At 37.5% G+C, this 13,747-nt stretch overlaps 1 protein-coding gene across 13 annotated transcripts in view; it reads right to left on the reverse strand.

Moving 5' to 3' along the window:
- ZNF536 (zinc finger protein 536) overlaps positions 1 to 13,747 on the reverse strand; it is a 351,794-nt gene that overhangs the window by 181,816 nt on the left and 156,231 nt on the right. For all 13 annotated transcript variants that reach the window (XM_032195430.1, XM_032195429.1, XM_032195419.1 and 10 more), the window contains one exon: positions 3,876 to 6,047. In XM_032195430.1, coding sequence (XP_032051321.1) covers positions 3,876 to 6,045 — 2,170 coding nt within the window. In that variant the 5' untranslated portion in view covers positions 6,046 to 6,047. The remainder of the gene's footprint in view (positions 1 to 3,875; positions 6,048 to 13,747) is intronic.

Consider the following 13,747-nt stretch of genomic DNA (forward strand, 5'->3'; position numbering starts at 1 on the left):
GTATCACTGTCTTTACTATGTCTGTGCAATGATGTCCAGTACAAAAGCTTTTTATGTCAAAGGACATAAATATGGGCTGAAATTCTGTTTAATAATGAGTGCTTTTTTACAAAAAATAACAACAATAAAAAAAATACCACCACCAAAAAAAAAATGTTTGAAAGGTTACAAACCATCTGATCAAATAAATTATGCCAAAGTCAACATTAAGTGCTGCATACAGGTTATATTAAGTGGTTATATTTAACAGTATTTTATTTTCTTTTTTTTTAATCCCTGTGCTTTCCATTGATCATGTAACTTGGCCTACTTTATTTAATGAACTGGAGGGTCAGTGCATTCAATTACCCCTTTCATACTATCAAGACTTCAATTATCCCCACACCAAAATTATAGGAAAATGCAGAAGGTACTACCCTGCTGGATATAATGAACAGTATCATTTCTTACTACATTAAGTTTTAATTATTCCATGAATTAATTCCTAAGCAAAACCTGTATAAATACAACTTTTTTTAAAGAAATAAGAGGTCTAGAAATAACATTGGATATCTAGTCCAACTCTGATGCATTTCTGCTGTGATGCTGCAAAATTAATTTCAGAAGTGTGCTTGCATGTAGACAGGAGTCATACAGATAGCATCTCCACATATACCCTTCCATCTGCAGATGGTGTTGTATGTGCAGGCACAGATTTTTTTTACAGCAGTTTCCCTTTGTATCGTATGTGGAGACAGAAATGACATTTATTTGACTCTCATAATTTCACACAAAAGTAAACAAAAAACAAGATAAAACAATGAAAAACACAGGGAAATGATCTGTGTGACTAGTTTCGTTCATTTCTGTTAGAAAATATGACCTCTCAATTTGTCAAAGGTCCTAGTTTTAGCAGTTGATCTTAAGCTTAGTTCTCAGCAGTTTGGAGAGCTAAAGAACAAACACATTTTCTGGTTCACTGGAGTCATTTTCACATGTTCACTGATTCAAACATTCTTTTACTCACATAACAAACAGCTGCATACCACATTAGCCCAGCCAGTGACAGTCACACATCTCTGCAATAACTGTTTGATTGCAAACTTGACCCTTTCTTCTTCTCAGCCTGAGCTAGACATTTTTAAACAGGCACTCCATTCCCAATCCTCCTTTGCAAAGAATTACATCAGATAACAAAGACTTCTCTGCCACTCATTGTAAGCCTTCTTCTGGAGATCTGTTCTAAGAGGCACTGTGTAAAAAGGTTTTTATGATGAATTCAGAACTACTATCATGTTAAGAGCACCAATTTATAAAGAAGAATTCATTGGTTAAGATCTGAAAAAATAGTTTCTCAGGCCCTACTGACCCAGTTTTCGGCAAAAAAGAATCAAGTGATGCAAATTAAGTTTTGAGACATTGTTATGCAGTCTGAGAAATTTGTAAAACTGTGTTTTGTGGTAATTTCTTAATAGAAGATTCAATGGCTACTTAATTCTCCCTTACTCAAAAAATCTGATTCCTTTATATTCTGCAGGTTTATCTTTCACAGGTAATGATAGAATACACACTTCATAATGATGAAAAAGTTGCAATAGCAATACTGCAATAAATTTTAATTTTAAAGTACTAAAGAATATTTATATTTTGTTCAGGTAAAATGCAATTCTATTTTCCTTTCATCTGATTAATAAGTTATAAAGATGTGCACACTTTCTATGGTAGGATGTGTGATACTGAGAACTGTCCTAGATTTACTGCCAACAGACTAAAGGACACCATCAGATACTAATATAAAATACAATATGAGTCTTATTTTTTGTAGTAAAAATGAACGTGCTTCTAGCAACTGTTACTGCACATATTTTGCTTTCATTTTTATACGCTTCAGTCTAAATGAATTATGAGTGAAAATAAATGCTTTAAATAAATTGTAGTTTAAGTCAGAAATAATTTTATATTAGTGGCCACAGAAACAACAAGACTGCAGTGTTATCTTTTGCCTCTGAGGACAGGAAAAACTTCACACAACAATACATTAAGTGAAGCAGAACTCTTGGAATTAAAGTTTTTCAGGGTACTCAAAACACACCAACTTTCACATGTGTTGTTCTGAATCCTCTTAAGTCTGTATCAGTTCACCCTCACTCAGGACTCATGTGTCTTCTTTGCAAACTTTTCCAGGCTTCAGACAGAACTTAGCCGATTTGTGGTTTCTTTATTTCTGTCTGTGGCATTGCAAAATAAAAGTGATGTTTTCTATACTGAAGAAGAACATTTTTTCTCCCCCAAAGTCACCCCCAAACCCCTCCAAAATTTAGGATTTTTGAAAGTGAAAGTTAGAAAACTAATCTTCATCCTGACACATTTTCAACTCTTTTAAAACATTCTGAACAACTCTACATAGTATGAAATTCGCTCTCGCCTGTTTCCCTTGTTCCTACACAGAATTTTTTAATGTGTCTCACCAGTAATAAATTGTAAATGAGGCTATGACTCTAAGAGTAGACAGTGTGTTTCATGGTATTTAAACAACGGCATTAAGTACTATAGGAATCTGTGGAATGTGGTGTGCAGATTTATGTGTCTTAACAATTTCTTTACTGGTTTGTAATAAGCCAGCAAACTAACACTTTATTTTTATATTAATTTGGCCTCAGAAGTAGAGTATACTGGAGCATGACAAGAACAACAAAAATAAACTGGCATATACTTAATAACTGTAACAGTGAATTGCCTCCAATACTAAAATATTTATCGAAAATGGGGAAAAAAATAAAAAGCATTACCCTCAATAGCCTGCTACCAGCTCTTTAACAGTGGGCAATGTAATGCCTTAAGGTACCTCAAACTGTCTTTCATTTTCTAGACTTAATGGCTGATTGCAGAAATCAATGTTGCCATTAGTAACAGAGTATTTGTTATGGCATGATTTCCTCTGTTGTTAGGCTTGCAGAATGATTACAGTATTAGTGAGGTGCTTTCTTTATAAAGGGCTGAAGATATAACTTTCAATTTACTATCCATTAGTAAGTGACTTTGGAAATATAGATGAGGCCAGAAATCTTACCTGTTATTACTTGGAGATTTTATTTCAGCAGTCATAGGCTAGTAACTTTAAAAATTGTACCAGGAAGCTCAATATTTTATAGACATCTCCAAAGAAATATTATTTGCTTTGCTATTTTATACACAACAAGTTAACATGACATACAGTGCAATTAAAATGTTTCAGTCCAATTTCTATTTTTCTTGGATTTTCAAATAGATATGAATTAACCAGAAGGTTTCATAAATGTTAAAATGTGCACATAAGTTAAAAGATTGTCAAAAAGTTAGCAATCTGAATTTCCTCTTAATCAATCCAGTGGCCAGGTTCAAGTACATATGTCAGCTAAGTAAATGATATGGTTGTAGGAATAAGGGCCATCAAAGAGGTTAGCCAACGCACTGCTCATTAATCATATTTCTTTGAGCTAGAGCTTGAAGAAGGCATCTTTCCTCACCCTTTTCAGAGAGGAAAAGGAAGGGTCTGCAAAATAGACACCATGAAGAGAAGAGGAGGAAAAAAATACTTCCAGAGCCTGGAGGGAGAGGCCCTTGTAGTGACATTCCCATTGATGAACGTACAGACCCTGCACGCTACTGCCAGTGGCATGGCTGAAGCAACAGCTGAAAGCCTAGGAAACCCACCCTTGGAGGGGAAAAAGGATGAACCGAGAATTAATCTCAAAGGCATTGAGGGAACCCAAACACAGATGTTCTGACATATAACACCATGTCTCTGTGGACTGTTAGAAAATGACCTAACAAGAGAATGCATAAATTACTTTGCTGCTGTGATTTCAAATATAGCTACTATGTTTTCAGTGTAGAGAGGGAAGAAGTCATCATACCTGAAGAGGAGGGTGAGGAAGGATGTGGACTGTCCTCTAGGGCACTCCCCGTCTGCGAGAGACCCCCACCTACTCCGCTCTCTTCGGTAATGTTAGAGGACCCTGGTGTTGTTGACCTGCTGACAGACTGAGATTCTTGATCGCTGCCAGACCCACGGCGTTCATCAAGACTACCTTGAATTATTTCATCTTCTCCTTTCCTATCTCTTTTGTGGACTCTGGAGTGCACAACCACTTGGTGGTATGTTCTAAAAACCCTTCCACAGTCTGGGCATTCAGTTGGCTTTTCTTTTACATTTCCATGACTTTGTAAGTTGTAATCGAGTCCCTGGTTCATACCATGTGACAAAAAATCTCTACTGCCTTCTAAAGGGTCTAGTTTGTTTGGCAAGTCTCTCTGATTGCCCATTTTAGTGCTGTGAACCAAATCAGCAGGCATTTTCTGCTTAGAGCCATCTGCTCCTACTAACACATACTCCCGCTTCTCCTTATCAAACATAACTCCAGCATTTGCCAAAGTGTCTTCATGGCTGCGCTGTATCTGCTGCTCTTTAGACAAAAAGCCATGTTCCATGGCCATTCCCCTTGCCATAAGCTGCCAGGCCTGATAGCTGTTTACTGGATCCATCTCTGCTGCTTTGGCGGCAGCTTGTAACCTTTCTATACAGCTGGATTTCAGAGGAGGTACCAGATTGAGACAGCCCAATAAAGAATGTTTATCCCCTTCAGCAATACTGTGGCCAATGCCAGACATGGGTGAAAGGAGTTTTCCCAAGACTTCTTTCTCTTTCATGGGCATATCTCCTTTGTTATAGATTTGATTTTGTTCACTTAAGCTTGTTTTGTCAGGAGGAAGAAAACCACTCTGCAAACACGACAGATATCTTGAATACAAGTTTGCATGAGCTTCCTGGGACATACTGCTGATGGAGACAGGTACTTCGGGATCATTCGGAGATTTGTTTTTAACAGATAACTTATTCAGGTGGACTTTCATGTGATTTTTAAGAAACCAAGGCTCTTTGAATCGCCTCCCGCAGATCTGACAGCAGTGTTCAAAGGAATCCTTGTGCTTCCTCATGTGGCCTTTTAGGAACCAGGCTTGGCTAAACACTTGGCCACACACCTCACAGCGAAACTCATTGGTGGACTGCTCCCCATTCCCGTTGGAGCCCTGGCCCTGTGCTGACTCTGCAGTTATGTGAGCCTTCTCCACATGGCTGATCAGTTCCTCCTCCTGTGAGGCAGCAAAGTCACACAGGGTGCACTTGTAAGGCTTGTGCAAGATCCTTATGTGCCTGTCTAGCTCTTCTCGCTTTTTAAACTTGCCTTTGCAAAACGTGCATCTGAACCCAGCTGTCTGAGCAACAACTTCTTCCTGGACGCTGACTGGCTTTGGAGAGGGAACAGGGTTTGAAATATCAGGTGTGCTGTGATTAGCTGGCACAGACAAGTTGCAGTTTGCAAGAGGCATTGGCTGGGTATTCTGCTGTGCTTTCACATCAGGTCGTGGCTGCAAGAGGCTGCTCTTCATCTGCTTGTCCCGAAGAATCGCTCTCTCCTCCAGCTCATGTAAAAGTCTGTTTTCCTCTCGGACTCTTCCACGACCTTTGCCAAGATTTCCAAGTTTGTGAGTACGCAGGTGTATCTTCAGGTTGCCTTTTTGAGCTGCTCTGTGATCACAGTATGGACATTTAAATGGTTTCTCTCCTGTATGAGTGCGCATGTGTAGTGACAAGATGCTGTTAAATCGAAAGCGTTTCCCACAGAGGGGACATGGGTACTTTCTGTTTTTCCTGGCATCATCCTCTATATCACTCATCTGAGACATAATTCCTAGGTTTTGTCCATTTAAGAACTGCTGCAGATCCACACGCCCATTCAAACTGGTGTCAACCTCCCTGTTGAGCTGGTTTGCTAACAGTGCCATCTGACTGCTGATGGGCTGGTTTGCTATGGACATGTGGCTTTTGTCTTCTAGTGGTGCAGATGCCTTCTCCTCTGGATTCTGCCTGTTCTGGAGCTCTGGGAAGGCATGGCTGAGCTGGGAAGTGATCTGGTGTAGCTTCTGGCTCATTGAATACTGCCCATTGAGTATAGTGCTGTTGAGATGGGCGTCAGTTTCTGGCACAGCTGAAGAAACACCAAGGCACAAACTAGCTTCCTCCATCTCTGAAAATCAGAAGATATTTTAGATTCAGACTGTGAAAGAGCTACAAGCATTGAATCACTGACATACAATTTGCATTTTATGTTTTACCTACTCATAATAATGCAAAGGAATTAGTGTAAAAACAATAAAAAGTGTATTAAATGCCAACTGTGCTATGCAATTGTGATCATATATGTGCTTTCATCACTCTGTATGTTTACCAATAACCATTAATTACTATTTTAAAATATGCTACAGTTTCAAAATCTAATTATTACAGAAGGGGCATAAGCTTTTACCATCCCCTTGTCTGTCTTCTTATGAAATTGCACCTGTTTACATTTCTAAATCTATAGAAAAAGAAATGTTATGCATCTCTCCCATTTTCATTAGAAAAGACAGAGGGGGAAAAAATAGAAATCCATTTGTAACTTTCAGTTCCATTAACCATATTCAATATATTACACATTCTACAATGAGAAAGATAGTTTTATGATTTGACAAAAAAACGATGGTATGATATTTACTGGTGTACAATAAAACAAGATAATGTTTTGGGAAAAAATAAAGTAAAGGACAAGCTTTAGAACAATAAAAGGGATTTTGCTTTAGTCAACAAAAAGTGCAGTAATATCTCATTAAGCTGATTAGTATGCTGCTTAGAAACAGTACTAGGTGCTGTAACACATGATTATAATCATAAAAATCCTTCAGTGTTTGCAAGTAAGCATTAACGAGGTATATTAAATTTTAAGGAGACTGCGACTAGCAGCTTTGTAAACCTCTGAGATTAAGATTTAACCCTTCTGTTACAAAACATTGTTTTTTTTGTCATTTTGAAACTGAGCCCATCAAAAAGCACATAAATTATCTTCTGCCAAGTCTTTTAATTCATCGTTGAGAACCTTCTGATTTCATTTCTCAGGAAAACTTGCCAGATTATAGAGGAATATCTCTGTCCTTCGATGGGTAAGACGTGATTTAAGGCACTTTGATTTGTTTTAAAGAGCTCTCTTATGGAACTAGATAAAACCAATTAAAATCTGGGGAAGGTGTTGTGGAAAGCCTCAACAAGTTTAAGAATTTTAATAACTTTCCTAATACACAGTAATGACTATAAATTGTACCCATACTATGTATATTGCAGAAAATTACAATTCAAAGCTGTTTGTTGAACACAAATGCTCTGTTATGGTCTGCATAATTGTCCACAACAATATTCCACCCTTTCCACTTCTCTACACAGAAAGAAAAGTATCTATAAAATTCTATTTAATTTATAAAGTTTTACACTAATAACTCCCAAACAATATGAAGCTATAAGGTTATATTAGAATATAATATCTTTGTTGTTCAGTGGAGTGATTTGATGCATAATTCACTAGTAAAATTACTAAATTCTATATGTTATTGAATAAGTAATCTGGTGAGCTTTCTGTTTGGCATTAGCCAAAAGCACTTACTCACTATGCCTTCCACAAAGGCTGCACACACACTCCAGGTGGATACCATTCCTCAGGCTGCTTCGCAGAGGCCACTTGCTAGATAATTTGAGGCCCAAATCTGGCACATACTTAAAATGCATGTAACTGTGCTCATGGGAGTAGTCCAGTAGACTTCAAAGGATGACTCTTGAAAGCAAAGTTCCACACATGCTTAAGTCTTCACAGAACCAGGGACTAGAACAGGCATGGGTGGTCTCCAAGACGAGACCTATTTGGTCCTCAACAGGATGAATGAGGTTGTGTGATACAATGCAGATCTTACATGAAAAAAGGGGGAAATCGATATTTATGCCTGTATTAAAGACGAACATGAGCCACAAAACTTTGCTCAGATATAAACATGTCTTTTTCAAACTAATGCTGCTAAGATACAGGTTTCATGTTGGGGACCCACTACTTATATGCTTTCAAATATTTATAAAAATATTAATGGGATGAAGTATACCAAAGGAAAAGGCTTATATGCATAAGCTATAGGACTGTGCCTAAGTTTGGCTTGAAGTATCTGATTTCCAAAGGTAGGGGAACATGGTCAAGGCAGATATTCACACAAGTAAACAAATCAAATTCTTGGTTTCCATGCAGGTTTTCTGTGCATCACACCACAATCATTCAAAATAGGAGCACATAAAAACACATTATTGTAACATTTTTGAAAGTTTTCTTAACACTTGAAACAAGCCAAATTTCATGTTCTAAAGTATTAGCTAAGCATCTGACAGAGCTGTAGTGCTTAGGCTTGCCATTGCCTGAAGTTGACTGAGATTTTGAATATCTATCTAACCACTTCCTTTAAAAACAAACAGACAAACAAAAACACAGAAATCCACTTTCTTGTCTGGATTCTACATACTACAAGTGCTATTTCTCCTCACCATACTTAAATAAAGCATGTTGGCAAACAATAGAATAAAAATTCAAGAAATTTATTGTTTGTACAGACATGCACATATATTAAAGAGGGTTTGGAAATGTCTTTCTATATTGTCATTTTCTATAACAGCTTGAAAAATGCAGCCTAAATTTCATTTATTCAGTTAACATCAATGGGAACTGGTGTCTTTACATGCTTTGGAAGGTTTGGGTAGTTAATTTTAGCATCTAAGTTTGGAAATGCTGACAGATCCCAATGGAGTTTATTAATTCTGATGTTTAACCCTAAGCATCAATTCAAACCTGTAGTTATTTGGACCGGGGAAGGGAATTGTAGTTGATACTTCAGGTTATTTTGTGACTCTTTTTTAAAGATAACTTTTTAAGCACCAACAGCATTTATAGTTGGAACAGGATAACTTTTCCTATTTCTTTTTTCTATTTTCTGTCCCCCGCAAAACATACACACACATATAATGTAGGATGAGTTGAAAAAAAAATAATCAAAAGGAAGACCAAACTCATATTTTTTCATTTAAAAACTAGTAATATTGGATCAATTCTGGGGAGCCTGACTGACACATGTTGATCTTTTGGCAGTGGAAATTTTATACTTTTTTGATGAAATATGCAGAAAGGTCAGCAAGCCTCTGCTTAATGAGAAACAAACACCTCTAAGTACCACATACTCTGATCAGCTGTTCAGGTTCTAGTATCCAGCTACTGCAATCTCAAAATGCTACAGATCTTCACTTAAACTGTATTCATACCCTCAACTGCCCCCACTTCTTGTCCTCCTGTCTCCTGCCTCTGGCCCTGAACAATTTTTTTTCCCCTACTTCTACCTAGGTTTGTTGCAAAGTATAATTGTGGTATTCAAAATACTGCCATATGAAATCTCTCCTCCTGCAATTCCTGGTTGTATTTAGAAACCCAGGGACCCTGTTGCTGTTCAGCTGTCATGTAAATCAGACTCTCAGTATCCTTCAGCCCATTCACAGCAAAACCTACCAAAATCTCATCTCTGATCCACATGGAAGACAGAAACAAAATTCCTTCTCGTCCATCATTCCACCATGAATTAGATAACCAAATCTAATTTGCCTAATTTCTCCCTCCCTCCCTCTCTCTCTCTCTCTCTCCCTCTCACACACACACACACACACAAAACAGCAATTTCATTCTCTCCCTCTTTATCTATCATCCCTGCCTGTATCTAAGACCAGATGGGCTATCCCGGGGGCAAGGGATTTTCATTCCCCAATGAGCCTCTAACTCCTGCTCTCTTGCTTCAAGCCTTGCAGTTCAAGGTCCCAGCTCTGCTGTGGCTTACCTCCAGCTCCTCAACCTCCTGCCCCAGGTCCAGAGAAAGAAAAGTCACAGTGGTCACTGCCTAACCTCTTCTTGCCAGCTCTAGCTCTCTCTCAGGGCCTGGCTGCTCTCCCCAACACTCAAGAGTGCAAGGATGCTTCTGAATCAACAGAGATGACCACAGCTGTGCAGTCCTTCTGCCTCCACCCAATTTTTTCTATAGATGCAATGGTCGTCTTCAGACTGGCCTGATGTGCCATTTCACCCTGTCCATTTTACACCAACTCCCAAATGCTAAAAACACTGAAGCAAACCTGAATGGAACTCATTAAAATTTACCTGAATATTTTAATTATAAATTTATAATATTTATATATTTATTTTAATAAATTTATAATTTAATTTATTAATTATAATTATTACCCTTTAACAGATAAACAGTACATCTTTTCAAGTGTTTTGACAAAGTAAGTATTTTCACAACATTTTTCTTCATTATGTCATTTCCTTCTTGCCTCACCAAACCAACACACCAGGTATTCAAAAAATAAAAATAAAAAATCTGGAAATATCCATGTATAAGTGTTGTTGTGAATTTACAACTGTGGTGGTGGGGTTGCCTCCTACCTTCACTGTCCTCTGTAGGCCAGGATCTGCAGACAGAGGACTACACAGTATTTCCCAGCACACTGCTAGGACCAGAAAGAGCCCAGGAGAAATCTGGGTTATAAGCTTTCATGAAAGCTGAAACCCTGCAAGGCAGCTTGGCCCAAGCACTCAATTTGGAATCACAGGTACCCAAATCTTCACAAAGCTCCCAATCTACATTATAACTTTCATTTAGCATCCAAACATTTTTGCCTAAAGCATTTTTTCCCCCAAAACTTTTTCCTGAAAAGTCAGAATTTTCCAGATGGAAAAATAATGTTTGTTCAGTTCATACACAACACGGTTGTGTGGAGTGTGATAAAGTGTTTTGTCTGCATAAAAAGTGAAAAATACCAGAATACTTGTAATTTTCCCATTCCTCTTTTGATAAAAAAGAAAAGGAGTAGACACTCAGGACCACTCACAGGCTTTCCCTGAGTATGCTGAAATCTCTAGCTTTCTGTTTTTAAATATATAGTCTATTACACTCTTTTCCCGATTTTGATCTCTCTTATAAGGAAAACACAGCACGTTTTGCCATCACTTGCACTGGGAACAGAAGCACGATGTTCTGTGCAGTAATATATGTTTACAAACTCAACTGCAAATAAAATTTGAGATTGTTAAGAAATTCAAAATGTCTCTGTTGAAATTTGTATAGTCCCTTTTTGACCTTTAGTTATCTCAAATGTTTTGTAAGAACATTGTCCCCCAAGACTCAGCACCATACAGAGCACATTGGTATCAGTTGTTCATGGTCTGCCCTTCCTAACCTAAACAAACCCTCCACTCCTGCAGCAAAAGCCATCCTCTACAGCCAGAGAGGCACATCCTCACTCACCCTGTGGTGTATACCCAGGTTGCAAACCAGTGCAGGTAACACTGCACGGAGCAGGGCAGGAGTAAGCCCTCCACAAGAAGCTAAGGAACCATCAGAAGACAGCCATTTACTCTGTAGGGCGTACAGTTTCCTATTTCTATGACAAGGGTACTCAGCTTATGAAATTCACAACAAATTTTCAACATTATGAAAATATTCTCTCATCTCCCACATGAAGGTACAGTGAGATGTTCAAGTCCCTTTGATGATACTAATAGTTATTTTGATTTGACTCACATTTTTGCCCTCAAGAATATTTTCTATGATATCAATAATGAAAATTCTGACTTTAGCCATTTCAATTGAACACACAGATTTTATTTAACTATTTGAAATGGATTACTAGAATTTAAAGCCAATTATGACACCAGAAATACTTGTCATCACAACTACATTAATGTAATGTGAGATGCTCGACTTCCTTTTGGTGGAAACAGAGAAGGGAAAAAATATATAACAAGTAGAATAAAAAAGTTGAAATACAAATATATGCCTACACACACATGTAAACGTGTGTGCACACATCTGTATAACTGTACATATATGTATCCACACACCTGTTATCTTTGTAAACAGATAGACCACATTCAGCTCTCATTTACATCTGCTCACTCCTACCGGACACACACTAAAGCATTTCCCTCTTCACTGCTGTAGAGAAAACAGTCATTTTAAAAACACTGTTGTGCTGTTATTATAGCTTAGATTAGGTTAGTTAAAAGATTTACAGTTCAGTAAGCAAAGTAATGCTTTACAAGCTCACGTGTTTAAACGACAAGCTCGCTCTGGCCCTGATCCTCCAAGCAGTTAGTTACACATACCGTTACTTATGCTTTCAGAATGCAGACCTGGTATTTGTCTTTCCAGCTACAAAAATACACATATATCTACACCATCTTGTGGTCCATTGATAAATTCTAACTATTCCAATACAGACTGCTTCAGTTCTTAGCAATTCGTAAACAGGTATCATTGAGAAACTTCAGAATATATATAGAATTTTTATTAAATATTGTCCTTATTGTTGTAGCTGAAACTGTTTAACTAAGGCTGTTATAAGCATAATACACTCCTGTTAAGAAATACAGAACACCAGACTACTGAACCCTTTCAGGGTCATTAAACAGCTGTAAACATTATTACAAAAATAAACCAGAGATTTCATGCTTACATTTTAGCCCAGAGCTTGGTGTGCTGAGCAAGTACATTTTTTTCATCTCTTACAATCAACGCTGGTGACATTTGGGCATCCAAACAAATTACATCACAAATATTACTGAGGTGGGTAGGATACTGAGCGGTTTATTTGCCAGATGATTGATATATAAACAGTAGAGCAGCACAGATGACCTACTCTTCTTTGAATGATTTGTAGGCAATACTAAGAGACATAGATGTAAATAGTTAAATTTTAACAAAAACATGTGTGCATGGAAAGGAAGGAGAGAGATCAGCTGTATTTAATGCCACAAGGATAGCATTTTCTATAGAATAGAAAAATAGAAAAATTAGAAAAATAGAAAAATTTCATAGATAAAATGAAATAAACATTAGGCCAGATTCTATTCTTATTTATACTTATGTAAAATAGAATAACTGCATTGAGTTCACTGTAGTTTTCCCCTTTTTTCTTTTCACTTTTTAAATTATTATTATTATTTTTGGTTGGTTAAGTAGGTGTCCTGCTCCTTGGGGTATAACATAATTATATTAGGAAAATACATGGTTTCTGGAGTGGAACAGAATGTTAAGAAAAAAAAAAAAAAAAAAAGAGTTGGCCTACAGGTAACGTGTCCAATCTATTTGCAGTTTTAAGCTATTGTTATGGCTAAGTTGGTAATTAGTTACTACTATTAATCTCTTTTTCACACTTAGGTTTTGTTGTCTTTGCAAAGCTTATATAGAATTAAAAAATAATTAATAATAATAAACCACCACTACAACCTGGGGCAAACCATCCTTCTGGCACAATCTGCACAAAGCGACCCTGATCCCACTCTCAGGCTGGGAGCGTGGGCGAAGCAGCACCCATCTTCCAGCATCTGGCCACAGTCAGACTGTAGGGGAGGGAACAAGGAAGGCAACCGACACAACTGTAGCTGCTTTGTAGTGCTGATATTTAAACAAGCATCTTATTGATTTCAAAACAAAGTACTCCTTTAGTAACAACAGAGCCAACTCATTCCACAACAGTTTTTATGCCTTAAAGAAGGGTTAGCACAGGGATTTCAAAGTTTCAAAAGTCATTAACAGACAAAATTATTTGCTGAGGCTGTACTGCTTGCAGTCCAAACTAAAAAGACAGTTGCTTTCTAAAATACCTGTTACAACTGTAGGTTCCTTTCTAGCTAGCACAGTGTTTTGGACTGATAACTGATCAGTAGAAGATAAATCACCAGCGCAGTCTTTAGCTGGTAGCACCCATGGAGTGGAGGACTGTGAACTGTTTGTGATCACAATCTAGGAAGACTAGCACAGAGGAGAGGAGAGGTCATTTATAAAT

This window comes from Aythya fuligula, chromosome 12 (genome assembly GCF_009819795.1).
Source record: "Aythya fuligula isolate bAytFul2 chromosome 12, bAytFul2.pri, whole genome shotgun sequence".
NCBI classification, from domain to species: Eukaryota; Metazoa; Chordata; class Aves; order Anseriformes; family Anatidae; genus Aythya; species Aythya fuligula.